A 17,110-nucleotide genomic window follows, 5' to 3' on the forward strand; every position below is an offset into this window, starting at 1 on the left:
TCTTTCCCCTCCCCTCTCACAATTCTGCTCTTCACTCTCATTCTGTTGCCCAGGCTGGAGTGCAATGGCCCTATCTCTGCTCACTGCAACTTGCCTCCCAGGTTTAAGCAATTCTACTGCCTCAGCTTCCCAAGTAGCTAGGATTACAGGCGTGCACCACTACTCCTGGCTATTTTTTTTATTTTTAGTAGAGACATGGTTTCACCATGTTGCCCAGGCTGGTCTCGAACACCTGACCTCAAGTGATCCACCCACCTCGGCCTCACAAAGTGCTGGGATTACAGGCGTGAGCCATCGTGCCCAGCATTGATATGTTTTCTTTCAGTTTCCCCTTTGATGACTTCTTTGAACAATAGATTTTTTCAGCTTCCAAATGGAAATTTCCTGAATATTTTTCTGTTACTAATTTCTAATTTAATGCCATTATGGTCAGAGAATATACTTTGTAAGATTGATTGCTTTTAAGTTTATTAAGACTTGTTTTATGGCTTAGAATAAACTTTATTTTGGTAAATGGTTCATGTGAACTTGAAAAGAATGTGCATTCTCCTCTTGTTGGGTAGAGCGTTCAAAAGTGTCAATTTAGTATTACTTATATCTTCAATTTCCTTACGTTTTTCTGTCTCTTCTTTCTATTAATTACTGAGAGAAAGGTATTGCAAAGTGTTTGATTGTAATTGTGGATATTTCTGTTTCTCCTTGCTGTTTGTCACCTTGTCTTTGTGCATTTTGAAGCTCTGTTATTAAGTTCATACATGTTTAGGATTTTGTTCTTTTGATGAACTGACCCCTTTATCATTATGAAATTACCGTCCTTAACTCTGGTAATATTCTTTGCTATGGCATGTACTTTGTATAATATGAACATAACCACTCTAGTTTCCTCCCCCGCTTTGGTATTAGCATCCTATAATCTTTAACCTGTTTGTATCTTTATATTTAAAGTGCATTTCTTTTAAGTAATAGGCGTTGGGTCTTGCTTTTTTATCCCATTTGATAATCCCTGTTTTTAAATTGTTTAATCATTTACATTAATATGATTATTGATGTAGTAGGCTTAAGTCTGTCTTCTTCCTATTTGTTTTATGTTCGTCCCACCTAGTGGTAGGATAAAAAAGAGATACACGCACACACACCACCATCACCACTACCATCACCACTACCATCACCACTACCATCACCACTACCATCACCACTACCATCACCACTACCATCACCACTACCATCACCACCCTTACACAGGAGAATGAGAGCATATGGGTTACAAAAAATAAGCCTCACAAGAAAAACACTTTGTCATTGTCCCATTTCCCCCTTCTTTTGGATTAGTTGAGTATTTTCTATTATTTCATCTTACCTTCTTTTTATTGGTTTATTAGCTGTAATACTTTATTTGTATTTTAGTGGTTACTTATGGGTTAAAGCTGTAATACTTTATTTGTATTTTAGTGGTTACTTATGGTTTATAGTATATATTTTTAATTTGTCACAGTCTACCTTTAATTGCTTAAACCCTGAACCCAGGAGGCAGAGGTTGCAGTGAGCCGAGATTGTACCACTCACTGCACTCCAGCCTGGGTGACAGGGTGAAACTCTGTCTAAAAAAAAAACAATTCTGTAATTCTGTCTTTTGTGGTTGTGGTAGGTGGTAGTACTGTGTGTGTGTGTGTGTGTATGGTGTGTGTGTGTGTGTGTTTGTGTTGTCTGCAGGGGAGGGGGCTCTATTATTTTGGCATGGGGTGGGGGATATATATATGTATATATAATATATATGTATATAGAATATGTGTATATAAAATATATATAAAATATATAAAATGTGTGTGTATATTTCTAATAGTAATACCATGAGCATTTAAGTAATACATAATATATGTGTATACATGGAAGTGTATAAACATATATAATATGTAATTATACATTATAATGGGTATATTATATAGTATATTATAATGTATAGTACAGTATATATTATATACTATTCTATATGATCGTATATATAATTAATAGTATATATTAGTATATGTATTATATACTATACTACCTAATAGTATAATTGACAATAGTATATACTATACTATATATAGTATATGTTATACATTATATAATATAGTATATGCTATACACTATAGAGTATATCACACATTAATAATATGCTATATCAACATATACTATTAGTATATACTAATAGTATATACTATATATAATGTATAACAAATATATACAATAAATATATATAACATATCATATATTTTATATATACTATATATGTTTTCATTTTTCTTCTGGATATATTCATAAACATATTCTTGAAGTAAATGAGAGAGGGGAGGAACCTATATTTGTTAGGTAATAATATAGTTTAATCTTTAAATTACAAAATGTAGCCATAGGGTTAATAGCTTTCATTTTTACTCTGGCATAGGGTGATTCTACTACTTTTGGATTTCTGGATGATTTTTGTTTTCCCTGATTATATTTTTTGTTCACAATAAATTAAGATGATAGTCATCTCTTTATTAGATGAAAGCCCTAAAACATAACATAATTATGATTGTAGAAATTTGGACAATATTTCTTCTGACAAGAGACTTCTCTTACAAAGTAATTGAATAGTTACGTTCCTCATGGTAGATATGTTTATTTCAATATAATAACCTAAAGACTGACATTTACTGTTGTTTTCACTTAAATTTGAAAATGTGGATACTGAATCATTTTTGAATTGTATTCACTTATTAAGAGTTGAGTTTGAATTTGTTATACATTTATTTATGTTTAATTGGAGTTAATGGGGTAAAATGTTTAGAAAAATACTTCATTACATGTGAAATTTTCTTGTTAAAGGGGAAAAATAATTTGCTACTGAAAAGTCACTCTTGCTTTTTGGGTACAGAAAAACTTATAGAGGCGATAAAACTTGGGGGTAGATGAATTCTACCTCCAAGATCAGTTGATATAACTGATATAGAACTTCAGGCAAAAACTTTAAAATAGTTATACGGTTTTACGATTTCTACTGTTTGATAAGGCTGAAATCAAATATTCCAAAATCATTAGCAATCTTTGTGGAAGTGATGACACATTTTAAATAATGTTTTAAAACTATAAAGTTCAAAGCTAATTCTCATTCATGAGTATTTTATTGTTTTATAATGTAAGTTCCAACATAGTCAGAAAATTAGAAACATTTGCTTGGGATAAAATGTTACCATACAGTTTTGCTGATACGGAGAGCAGGAATGGAAGTGTAATATGTCTATGCATTAACAACTTGTCATGGCTATAGAATATTATGGTATCAACTACAGTAGAGGTACTGTCCCATTCTTTTATTGTATGCATTGTGCTTTTTAAAATCGTTTTATTTTGAAATACTTTTGATTTGTAGACATCATGTTTTAAAGTTCTTTTCAGATACATTCAAAGCTATGAGTTTAAAAACTAAGAATCTCAGTAAGCTCAACAAATTAACACATTTACATGCCAGTAATGTACCTTTCTTCCCAGGTTAGAAAATACTTCATGATGTTTTTGTTAATATAATTTTTAAATGCATTTCTTTCAGATAATATAAAAGCATTTAATATATATTTACTGATTAATAAGCAAATTTTCTAAATTAACATCATTAGAATATATTTTTGAACTCACAGGAATCAAACAGAATGGCAAGCTAGGGTCCATGAAAACTTAGGCATTCCTTTTCAAAAACAAACCGCAAGGTAACGTCAGAATTATGAATCTGGGAAGATGCAGCCTGAATCCTTAAAGTGTGTAGCTTTCCAGTGAAAATCAACTGGTTTCTGAACATTTCAGCTATTGGTTTTGTAGGCACTGTTCCTGTGGCCTATAAGGTTATTCTCTAGATGACTGGCCGTGGATACTGGTTTTTATAACATAACATTACACAGTTTCTGACTTGAATTAGAATTCCTTATCGCTGCTTGAGGAGCAGGAGGACCTTTCTGACATGTCCCTTTTACAGTGATGTAGGGAGAGAGATTAATCTCTGAAATCATCCATAAGTGGAAAAATGATACAGTTGTGAATCACCGACAATAGAGAAATGTTTATGGTTTATTTTAGGGGCCTTGATGCGCTCAGCAAGAAAGCAAAGGCTTCTACCGTCGATTTGCCTATAGAATCCGTAAGTCTAAGTCTGCAGGATCTCATTGGCTACTTTCACCCCCCCGATGAGCATTTAGAACATGAAGACAAACAGAACAGACTACGAGCCCTGAAGAATCGGCAAAATCTCTTCCAGGAAGAGGTGCGTTTTCCATCCACACTCATTTCTCTTCTGTTGTTCTCTTGTAAAAACAGCTTCTTGGTTGGGAAAATTCTCCATCTATTTGACCATCTTTGCATTTTGCAATATAGAGGAGAAAGTATACTACTGAACAGGAGAAACAGGCCTTAGAGAAATCTAGACATGGTTTTTATTTATTTATACTATCTATGAATATTAATTTAAAAACATGAATCTTTTCATTCTCGTGGCAAGAGACATTTACTCTCTGCTCAGTCCTCACCCTGGTCTTTTGCAAGTTCTCTTCATGTGGGTTATATCAGTTAAGAATCTTAAAGTGTCTATAAGAATACAGGCTTTAGAAAGCATCAGGGTTTTCAAACTATTCAGCAGGTTCTTGGGTGCTCTTGGGAAATGGCCCGGGATGTATAGGAAGCGTTGTGTTGGGGATGGAAGCTGTCAAGAGAGGGCTACTGGAGTAGGCTGAGCTCCAGGGACCCTACTTGGACAGAGCAACCCTACACTTCCCCTTTGCATCTATTACATTTCCATTTATGATTGTCTTACACCAAAAGTTTCACTGCTAAAAAGAACTCAAGTGTCATATTTTATAAACAATAAAAGAAGGACCAAATAATATATCTAATGTTCTAATATAGTCAGAAGCTTCAGTGGAGACTACCAGGGTTGATGGGATAAATCAGGCTAGTTCAGCTGGATTCCCATTCTTTTCAATGCATCTTGTATAGAGAATAATGATTTTTTTCGGAATAAACACTTAGCTTTGTAAAAGTAACAAAACAGGTTATTCATTGAGTACACATGGACACAAAGAGGGGAACAATAAATACCAGGGCCTACTTGAAGGAGGAGAGTGGGAGGAGGGCAAGGGTCGAGAAACTACGTATCAGGTACTGTGCTCATTACCTGGGTGATGAAATTGTTTATACATCAAACCCGTGACACATAATGTACCCACGTAACAAACCTGCACATGTAACCCCCAAAGCCTAAAATAAAAGTTGTGACAGAGAGAAATAAAACTAAAAAACAAAATCAAAAAGTGTTATTTCTAGGTTCTCATAATCCCTGTCTACTTTTAAAGCTGTTTTCTAATATCTCATCAGAAACTCTTGAAACTGACATAACTTTTTGAGGGTATTCAAAAGAAATGACCTATCTGGAGACCTCAATGGCATGAAAGCAAAAAAGTATCAACATAAACCAATAATAACATGGACGAGTTTATTGGGAGCTTTCACATATGCCAAATTGTTAGACTCTTTTACAATGCTGCATTTATTTAATATCTGGAAGAAGTAAAATTAAATATTGGGTTGTAAAAATTAAAATATTAATTTAGTTTTTTTCCCAACTTCTCATATAAGACAATCTGGATGGTGACTTGGAAATGTACTTAGGTCCATGGTATCTCTTAAATTCTGTGTGAAATAAGTTAGTTGGATTAGATAGTGGTTTTTAGCTCTTTATGTGGTTTGCCACACTTTTTACAACCTTGATCTACCAATAATAATAAAAATAAAGCATAATTTCAATCTCAGGCTGTATCTTACAAAGTTCATTATAATGCAAAAATGCACTATAGCATTTTTGATTTGCTTTAAAAATACCTTTCCATGAGCTTTACCTGATTTACTATATCTTTAATTTAATAATAATAATAATAATAATAATAATGCCTATCTAAGAATAAGGATCTGCTCTTATGGTGACTTAACAAAGAATGCCGTAAGTATGAAGTACATATTTGTAGGTTGTTCTTCCACTGTTTGATGATGACATTCAGAATTTAAAATCCACTTGAATTATCTGAAGAACATTTCATTTCACATGCAAATGTGTGTCTTCCTGTCCTTTGAATGATCACAATTTTCTTTATGATTAGTAGGTGAACCTTCAGCCAGACTTCAATTTTTAAATCAGCTTAGCATTTTTAGTCTGTAAGCAGAATGACAGTTTTAGATGTCTTTTTTTTTTTTAACCTTCCAGGGAATGATCAACCTCGTGCTTGAGTGCATAGACCGATTGCACGTCTACAGCAGCGCAGCACACTTTGCTGATGTTGCTGGGCGAGAAGCAGGGGAGTCTTGGAAATCCATTCTGAATTCTCTGTATGAGTTGCTGGGTAAGAAGCATGATTGGGTTCACGACAATGGAGTTATGTCTATTTAAAATGTCCATAAATGGGCTACGTGTGGTGGCTCATGCCTGTAATTCCAAGGCTGAGGTGGGAGGATCATTTGAGGCCAGGAGTTTCAGACAAGCCTGGACAACATAGCAAGACCCCATCTCTACAAAAAATAAAATAAAAAAAAATCACATAATAGCTACAACAATTTTATAACATGCCTCCTAATTGAGACTTAAATTTTAATTTACTGTGCTAAATCAAATGGTGCTTAGTATTAAAATCCATCTCTGAGTGAGAAAGGTAGCTAGAGAAGTAGATTTGCCTTTGGTTAAAGGAGGTGAAAGTCATTCAGGGTGCAGTCTTTGCAGATAAGGGGCCTTTATATGGATATGTATTAAAAATTTCCTTTTTGGTTTTGGAGTTAGTTCCACAAGGGTCCCTCTTAATTCCTTCCATCCCCATCTTATCAGTGATCTGCTCCAGTCTTCTCTCTAGTCTTTATAAGATCTCCATTTGGCAAGTTCTAAGTACGCCTGACATTGATTAAGTGACAGTTGCTGTGGTTTGCTCTGCATTCCTGGGGGCTCTCTGCAAACACAAGTTCTCATTATTTTTGACCTCCTGTAGCTTCTACTTGTCTCTTGTCAAAAACTAAAGGGGCTGAGATTTTTACCCTATTTGCAAGCTGGTAAGTTAGCCTGCAGTTAGGGTAAAGAGGGACAGTTTAGTAGTCAAAGAAATGGCTGTAGCTGTAGAGATTGGCTGTAGTGCCAATTCTCTGAGCCCCAGTTCTCAGAGGACAATGTGAAGGGGCAGATGACACCTACACATGCAGCTGGTTGAGTTACAGAAAAGGAATCCTGAGTTCAGGGAGCGTGAGTTAGTTACACTAGACAGAAAGCGTGCCTGGCCTTTGCTGTGGGTGGAGATGTCTCCCTCTCACAGGGCCTCTTGCTGCAAACATCCTGGAAAAGATTTCCTGAAACAAAGTTTTCCAATGACTTGTTTGCAAGACGTGCAAAAACAGAGACCACGGGGAATGGTCTCTTTCTCCACCTAACCCTCACCTCCCAAATCTCAGATTCATCCTGTATGTCACAACTGTTACGTCACTTCCCTGTTTAGGCAGTGTTCACATTTCTATAACATTCTAGAAGATAAAGTTCACCTGGTTGCCCCTGGTATATGAGGCCTCAGTTAACCCTTTCAGCCTTCTATTTTTCCAGTCCCCTTATCCCTACCCCCTTACTTGAGCCACATCACAGTTTCTGGAACTTTCCGTACATATCACACCTCTGGGACATTCTCTCACCTTTTTCAGAATTGTTGAATATCCTTCAAGACCCAGTTCACGTGTCACTGTCTTTTAAAGTTACTCTTGATGACCGGGCATGGTGGCTCACACCTATAATCCCATCACTTTGGGAGGCTAAGGCAGGCAGATTACCTGAGGTCAGGAGTTCGAGACCAGCCTGACCAACATGATGAAACCCTGTCTCTACTAAACAAACAAACAAACAAACAAAAAATTAGCCGGGAGTGGTGGCAGGAGCCTGTAATCCCAGCTACTCAGGAGGCTGAGGAAGGAGAACCATTTGAATCCGGGAAGTGGAGGCTGCAGTGAGCCGAGATTGTGCCACTGCACTCCAGCCTGGGTGACAGAATGAGACTCCATCCCAAACAAAAACAAAAATAAAGTTACTCTTGATGTTTCTCCCAACTCTTAAGTATAATTAAACCTTCCTTCTCTGGTTTCTTGCTGCTAAGTTTTACCTGTATTTTATAGCAGTTGTCACATTTCTTATTTAGTTATAAGTGTGATTGATTTCTAAGGCAAGAATAGCACCTTCCTGGTTTTTGTATCTCTGTTATTTAACTGAATGTCTGGCACATAGAAGATACTCAATAAATGTGTATTCATTAAGTGACTTAAGTTCTGATAAAATAGGAAAGTATACCTAAGTATAGAAAGGAGATAATGCAAAAAAAAGTTATAAAAAAAAGAAAAAAAGATAATGCATTTTTAATGGAAAGAATGAAGGATAGTCAAAATATTTGAAAGTTCTTTGCAATCTAATTAAATGTCATTAAAATTTATAGAGTCATAATACAACCTAGCAAATAAAACTCTTGTGCCTATTAGAATTGTTAATATGTTTTCATTAGGTGGGCTATTTGATATGCCATTAAAATTAAACACTTGCAGTTTGATACTTTCAGACTAAAACGTAACATGTGGCTGCCATTTCTGAGAACAGGACCAGGGATATTGATGCTTTATAGGAATTTGATTCATTATTTTACCCACAATAATCATCGAGATAAAGATTTTGTGAGGCCAAAATTCTAATGACTGCATTTCTTTGCAAATGCAGAAGCTATAGCACTAAATTTCATAATATAGCAGAGACTAAAGTGTAGTGGTGTTTTTAACACCACAGACTACCTTCTTCACTTGGTATAAGATTAATTTCTTGGATAAACTCGACACTTAAGTAAACAGTTGCATCACCTAGCCTGGGCAGTGTAGGAAAACCCTCTAAATAATAATAAAAACTAGCTGGATGCAGTGGCTCATGTGTGTAGTCCCAGCTATGTGGGGGGCTGAACTGGTAGGTTTGCTTGAGGCCAGAAGTTTGAGGCCAGCCTGGGCAACCATCTCTAAATTTAAAAAAGAAGAATTTTATGTATGTATGTTTGAGGGTAGAAAGTGTTATGTGCAGAAAGAACATTGTTTTTGTAGGTAAATCTAGAAAATATGCATCTTACTTTTCTTTTCATATCAACTCTTCTTATAGCCTCTGTTAATTGGTTCCTTCAACAGGTATTGTATACATGAGTAACAAAAATGAATAGAAAGAATTCTATTTTTTGATATAACCATAGAAAAAGTCCATTGCCAAAAAGTTAGCACTTCAGCTTTATCCTTCTGAGCTACTTATTTCTCAAGCCAATCCTCCCTTTACCTCCACAGAGTTATTTGGGGATTAAATTTGATTATTTTAGAACCTACAAAAGTAACATTAATAGACTTTACAAAATGTTGGGGACTTGGTGGGTATGAACACAGTTCCTGCTCCTAATTAGTTTTGAGGTTGGCTTTTACTGGAACGTGGCTAGAGGTGTGATTTTAAAATGGCTTACCTATTTAAATAGAAAGAGAAAGGAACTCTTGTAGGTGGAGTGATGTTTCTATCGGGTTGTGTTCAGCTGGAAATAACAGAATACCCAAACGCAAACTGGCTTCAACAACAGAGGGGATTTGGGGGCTCGCATAGCTCGCAGTCTACCAGTGGGTTTGACACAATGGCTCCATCTGATCTCCAGAACAAGCTTCTTTATGTCTCCACTCTGCCTTCCATGGGGTCATCTTCTTCCAGTGCTGGCTTTTCTTGATGGCCTCAACTGTCTGCTATCAGCTGCTAGTACTGCGTACTTTCTTTCTGACATGAGAAAAGTGAAAGAGGGCTTGTTGCAGAAGTTATACCTCGAGAAAGAGTGTGCTATTTCCTAAAATCCCCAAATACAGTGCTCCTTGCATGTCATTAGCCCAAATTGTGTCTGGCCATTCCTGAACCAGTCATTCTGGCAAGAGTAAAGAAATTTTACCAACACTGGTCTTGACTGATCAGGGACCCACTCTTGAAACTGGGTCAAGTCCTTGGACTGTCCATCTGTCGCACAGGGAATGAATGTTATAGAGGATGCTGACCAGGAAGCTGAAGTTTCCACCCCAAATGTTGACTCGTATACTTATTCAAAGGGTTTTATGAACTGAATTCTAATCAGAATGCTTTTATTCACTACCTAGCACGATGCTTGAATACAGTAGGCAGTCAATAAATATTTGCTTGAATTATTTAATAAATACATTACAGAGATTTCCATTGACTTCTGTAGCAGGGTGGATTTGGCTATCAATTTAGTGTATTAAAAACCAGTGGACCTCCTACTCCTCTTTCATTAGGTTCCTTTCTTGAAATATAAACACCTGACCTTTCATTCAGGCATATAGCAAGTGGCACCTATTGTTACTATAAATATTACCTGTAAAATGGCAATAATCTTTCCCCTCATAAGGTTGTTGGGTGGCTTAAATGTTATAATGTATAGAAAATGCTCAGCATCACATATTATTGTTCTTCTTATCATTATTCCCATTTCTTTTGGATACTTATTATCATCCTTTCCCTTGTTAACATAGTGAAGCTTTTGTCTCCAACCTCTTGCTCCATTCTTATTGTTGTTGTTTTGCTTTTCAAAGATGTCCTAGAAAAGAAACTTTACTTGTTGGATATAGCATAGAATGTTATGAATTAGCCAATAGAATGCATAGAATCATGATGATTGTAAGTGTGTACTGGTTCTTGTTTTCCTCATCGGAAAATGGCAGGAATGAAGTTTGCTTTATCACTATCCTCAGACTGCAGATTTTATATTCTATTATTCTACCCATTTTTGAACACAGCATCACACATCTGCATCTTTACCATCTGGTATACAGCTAAATACTTCAGATATCAATGATACTCACATATGGTAAAATTTGTGGTTAATCTCTTTACCTCCACTCCTTCTCCTTTCCAGTCTTTACTCAGACCTCAGGGAGCTCTCACACGCTTCTCATGAACTTTCAGAGACTCTCTGACCTGGTTTACACCCTTCTTTTAAGAAGAAGGGTCTGGTCTGTTTCTTCCTTTCACCAACAACCAGATGTTGCTGGTCTGTCTCTAACCTCTCCGTATTGCATTCTTTGAGTTCTTGGTCTGGTCTGTCCCTTCCTTTCACCTTTGATGTCGCTGATTCTGTCTAGTTAGGGGGCTACAACTTGGGAGAGAGATCTTGATATTTTATTTTTCATTATTCTGAATCTATTAACATGCATTACTTTTATAACTGAAAAAAGTAATTAACATATATCTCTAATGCCAGATAATTGACAGTAAAAGTAAAAACTGAATGTACTAATTACAGTTGAGTTAAAAAAAAAAATGTACATATTAGTGCAAATGAAGAGACTCTCTTCCCATAATCTACATGGTAATTTTAGTGGGAAGTGGGGTGTTTCCAATGGATAGAGTTATGAGAGTTTTTAAAATGTTTTTGAGTTCTTATGATTTTCTTTTTGTGTTATAGTGAGCATCGATTTCATGACCGGAAAAGGGTAACAAATGCAACTTTATGTTGAATTTTGACATGCAAAAGACTTCAGAACCATCTGCTGCCAATATTTTTCATTGATAGCCATATATATCATAAGATAGCCATATATACATAAATATATACTTCAGTTTGTCTGGAAAAGTCTCAGATCTGCAGCAATAATTGGAGTCCTATAAGACATGTGTATCTACCTTTTCTTCTGTATTTGGCTATCAAAACCTTTGGTTCAAATATTAACTCCAAATTTGTTAAGCCTCCTTCCCATTATTCCAAATAGGTAGACCATAGATTCTCTCCTGGGGTTATACGTGAAATAAGCCACTGTCTTTGTATTTTTTCTTCAGTGTGTCTATTTTTCATGGAGAGAAAACCAAGAAGGTAGGAATGAGAATCTATAACAATTTTGCATTTTTCATGTGTTTTAGGTGGAGAATGACAAAGGTAGATTTATGAGCCTACTGTTTGGAATACCTCAGGATCTTAGAAACAGCGATACTCATATTTGGAAAAGCATCGCTGTGGCATGCTTTCATACATCTTTTCTGACATCCACATGATTAATCTGTGGGATGCTTACAAGACAGAATGATTTTCTAAAGATGTCTGAGAAATGGCTCTTTGGCAAACTTTCCTATGAATACTCATTTTCTGAAGATTCAAAGTATGAAACCAACAAGGATAGATTGCTGCTCTTTGAGTGTGGCCAAAATGAATATTTGAAGACTTGGAAAGGATACAGCCATTAGCCATTATTTTTGCACATCCAGACCATTTTACCAGTGTCTCAGGGAGGCAGATCTCCCTAAATGCCATAAAACATTGAGAAAAGGCAGTCAAGAGGTGAAAAATAAGGAAATGGGCTTTAGACATGCACACATCAGGTGTTGTTCTAATGTTTGTGCATCTAGATAGTTCCGATCTTGTTCTTCAGGAAGTCTCAGAAATGTATCTTATAAACAAGACACATCCTTTAAAATTTTCAGCTTGATAAGTCTCATTGTCCCTCACCCTTGCAAGTCCCTGGGTAGGAGTCCTCAAACTCCAGTTTACAAGATCCCCAAATGCAGGGACAGCGCTCCAAGCTCTCCAAGAAGTTTCAATGCATTATCTTCTTAGATTCTTCAGTACGTTATGAAGTGTTCTGTTTTGTTTGTTTGTTTGTTTGTTTAATGGGTTTTGTTTTTTTTTCAGGCTTAGCAGCATCTACTTGTTAATCTCAGTATTTAGAAAAATGTTTCTAGATTTTAGTCCAGTTAGCCCCTTATTTTTCTGTGCTACATAGGGCCTGTTACTTAGTGTTTCCAAACTTTGAATATAAACTCCAAGAGGGATGTTGTTTCATTTGCTCTGTATCTCCAGCACCTAGAACAATGCTTGACACCAAGCAGGGAATCAGTATTTGTTGCGTCAATTTTTAAAGTGAAGGTAATTTCTTGGAATTTCTTTAAATCTAAATTTTTCTGTAAGTCTCAGATTTTTTAGTCTTTTGTGAAATTTTGAGTTCAAGAATTTAAAGACATTGAAGCTTGAAGCCTCCAGGGATAGGATGATTCTAATAAAACAGATGAATATTGCATGATTCCATTTATAAGAAGTATCTAGAATGATTAAATTCGTAGAATTAAAGAATGGGGCCAGGCAAAGTGACTCATTTCTGTAATCTCATAATTTGGGAGGCCAAGGCAGTGGGATCACTTGAGGCCAGGAGTTGGAGACCATTCTGGGCAATGTAGCGAGACCCTGTCTCTACAGAAAGTTTAAAAATTAGCTGGATGCAGTGGCATGTGTGCCAGTAATCCCAGCTACCGAGGAGGCTGAGGTGGGAGGATCACTTGAGCCCAGGAGGTCAAGGCCACAGTGAGCTATGATTTTGCCACCTCACTCCAGCTTGGATGACAGAGTGAGACTCTGTCTCAGAAAGCAAAACAAAGCAAAACAAAACAAAAATCAAAAGATCGGAATGGTGATTGCCCAGGGACTGAGGAGTGTGGAATGGGTAGTTGCCAATCAGTGGGTATAGAATTTCAGTTAAGCAAAATGAGTAAGTTCTAGAGATACACTGTATGACATTGTACCAAGAGTCAACAATACTGTATTTTGAAATTTGTTAAAATGATAGATCTCATGTTAAATATTCTTACCATGGGAAACTAAATTGTTAAAAAGTAAAGAAATGCAGAATAGTGTATTTGTTTTTAAAAACCATTTTTTTTTTATTAATTGGGAATATTGCATGACTTTCATATTCTAATTGGATAAGAGTATAGGAATTTAATTAGTTATTTAACATTAATAAAACTGGTTTGGTGAATTAGCATTTCCTTCTTAAGAGCTTAATTCAAAGCTCTTTTATATTACTTAAGTTGGACTGCAGTTATTTAACCACTGATTTTCTTATTTTATAGGAGACTGGACACTATCTATTCATTCCGTTATGTTCAGAAATACCATACCTACTAAGTTGCAGGCACCACATCAAATGTAATAAAACACAGTGTCACATATAAAATAGCTTAAAATATCATAGAAGATGACCTGTAAGTCATTGGATTGTGTTTATACACATTTTATTTGAGGCCATATTCACAGGGCCAGCTGTAGTGCCTGATACATTCACATTGATATTTCTTAAATATATGAGGACAAAGACCTATATGGAAGGTAAAAGATCTTAACTTAGTCTTTAATTAGGCAGCGATTAAAGAGTATTGTAAAGTTTTAGGGAAGAACATTTTTCTTTTGTTTTTGTACTTGACGCACCATATGAAGTTGCCGTTGCACTTGGGAGATGACAGTGGTGCTCGGAGACATCTCTTAATGAGAGCCACTACGGATACTGATGCCATGGTTTTCCGTTTGATTTTTGGAAAGACATTCACTTTATTGTACTATTTGGTATTAAAATGAATACATTTTAGATAAGGAAGCAGTAAGAAAAATTAGGAAGGTGGAAACTAGTCTTACACTTCACCACTCATTTTAATGTATAACCTTTAAAAATGTTGCCTTAAATATTTATCACGTTATACACGCACAGAACATTTTGCGCACCTGCGTGCATGCTTGCAGAATAACATTGTATGTGCGTATCTGTGCACATCTTTGCAGCAAGACATCACCTATTCCCTCCTCCCTTTGAAGATTTGCTCATCTTGCTCCAAATTCCAGGTTCACGGGCTAAGGTAGTCAAAGGGCTTTCCTTTGATGTTGGTATGTTTCAGGGGTTTATTTGGTTACAATTTTTCAGACTTCCATGCTTTTTTATTGTTGTCTATTTTTTCTCCAAGAGTGAAATTGTAGCCACAGAACATCACCTCTTCACATCCTAACTTCCATTCTTATTGATCATTTGTGATTTTTTTTTTGACAGAATTTATTGCAGGTTCAAAGGGTCACTGTAAAAGATCATATTACAGGTCATGGCCCTATTTTTTCCTCTCTTGGGTCCATTCTTCTTCCACCTTATTTTGGAATAAGAAAATGTACCTTTTTGACCTGGGGAAGCAGTCCCACTAACCTCAATCTTCCTCAAGGTCTCTGTTTCTATGTCAGTCCCTTATCAAGATATTTTTCCCCAAAATATCAGCTCTCATTCTCTAAGAAATATTCTGAAAAACAGTTTTCTCCATGCTATACATGTACTTATATTCAGTGGATACATTTACTTTACAAAAATGGAATCATGCTATTAATGTTCTTTTATAGCAGATGTTTTCAATTAATTCTATATTGTGAGCCTCTATCCTTGGCAGTAACTATAAACCTTCATCAGGCTTTAGCAGATGTACACTTCTGTGCTGAAGGAATGTCACCATTTATTTATTTCGGCACACTTAGGCTATTCCAGTACTTTGCTATCATAAAGAGTGTTGTGATGAGCTTCCTTGTATTTCTCTGCATACTTTTCCATTACTTAGAAACTCACGTAACTTATTTCTTCTTAACTGACTGGATGAATTATAATAATTCACAGACTCCATATATCTGTAAAATATATTGGTACCCATGACATGCGCCTACATACACACACGCACACACGCACATGCATGCATGCGTGGTGTTCAGGAGACACTATTTTACTGAGTTAATTTTTTTTCATTAGAAATGTATACATTTGCATAGTATATTGAGATTGTTTCATCTTTGACTGATTAACAGATTTCCTGATATATCTTTGTGTCTTTGGAGGAATGAATCTCCACTTGGATGAAATGTTGCTAATGTATTGCTAAATTTGAATTATAAATACTAAATTTATATTGCTAAATTTGATTTAATTTCACTAATATATAAATTTATATAATATTTTTGGATTTATAAGTAAGAGTTCTTGTTTTGTAATATGTGCTTTGATATCAATGTCACTGATACTGTCTTCGTGAACTCATCAGAGAAGTTTCCTTAGTTTTTTGGCTTTGCAATACGGTCATGTGTCACTTACTCATTGGAATAGTTCTAAGGAAAACATCTTGCAAACATCATGGAACTTACACAAACCTCCGTGTTACAGCCTACTGCAGAGCTACGCTATATGGGATAGCCTACTGCGCGGCTACGCTGTGTGGGATAGCCTAATGCGCGGCTACGCTGTACGGGATAGCCTACTGCGCGGCTAGGCTGTGTGGGATAGCCTAATGCGCGGCTACGCTATACAGGGTAGCCTGCGTGGCTACGCTGTACGGGATAGCCTACTACGCGGCTACGCTATATGGGATAGCCTACTGCGCGGCTACGCTGTGTGGGATAGCCTAATGCGCGGCTACGCTGTACGGGATAGCCTAATGCGCGGCTACGCTGTACGGGATAGCCTAATGCGCGGCTACGCTGTACGGGATAGCCTAATGCGCGGCTACGCTGTACGGGATAGCCTACTGCGCGGCTACGCTGTACGGGATAGCCTACTGCGCGGCTACGCTGTACGGGATAGCCTACTGCGCGGCTACGCTGTACGGGATAGCCTACTGCGCGGCTACGCTGTACGGGATAGCCTACTGCGCGGCTACGCTGTACGGGATAGCCTACTGCGCGGCTACGCTATGCGGGGTAACCTGTATGGCTACGCTAGACGGGGCAGCCTACTGCGTGGCTACGCTAAACAGGATGGCCTACTGCGCCGCTATGCTCTATGGGATAGCCTACTGCTCCTGGGCTACATAACCTATGGCTGTACATATGTACAGCAATGTGTACAGCATATTACCACACTGAATAAGCAGTTGTAGCACAGTGGTATTTGTATCTAAGCATAGAAAAGGTACAGTAAAAATACAGTCTTACGGTGTTAAGGCACGATCATTTTATCTGTTTCTTTGTTGACCAAATCATTGTTATGCAGCATATGAAGTAGTATAGAAATTACTTATTTATTGAATATGTGCGAAAAAGCTTTTGGTCTTTGATATGCTTTTCAATATTACTCATGATTTATTATTCTGTTTAGGTATTCTCCCTTCTATTGGGTCAGTTTTAGTGAAAAAAACCTATCTGTATATCTATGTATCTATATATGGTTGTGCTTATAATTCCTTTTTTTTGTTTTTTGA

The 17,110-nt window shown here is 36.5% G+C and overlaps 1 protein-coding gene across 6 annotated transcripts in view; it reads left to right on the top strand.

The window, feature by feature from the left end:
• The window catches only part of RYR2 (ryanodine receptor 2), a 783,951-nt gene that overhangs the window by 400,778 nt on the left and 366,063 nt on the right, over positions 1 to 17,110 (top strand). For all 6 annotated transcript variants that reach the window (XM_073011864.1, XM_073011860.1, XM_073011862.1 and 3 more), the window contains 2 exons: positions 4,090 to 4,273; positions 6,263 to 6,398. In XM_073011864.1, coding sequence (XP_072867965.1) covers positions 4,090 to 4,273; positions 6,263 to 6,398 — 320 coding nt within the window. The remainder of the gene's footprint in view (positions 1 to 4,089; positions 4,274 to 6,262; positions 6,399 to 17,110) is intronic.

Source organism: Chlorocebus sabaeus, chromosome 25 (genome assembly GCF_047675955.1).
Source record: "Chlorocebus sabaeus isolate Y175 chromosome 25, mChlSab1.0.hap1, whole genome shotgun sequence".
NCBI lineage: Eukaryota > Metazoa > Chordata > Mammalia > Primates > Cercopithecidae > Chlorocebus > Chlorocebus sabaeus.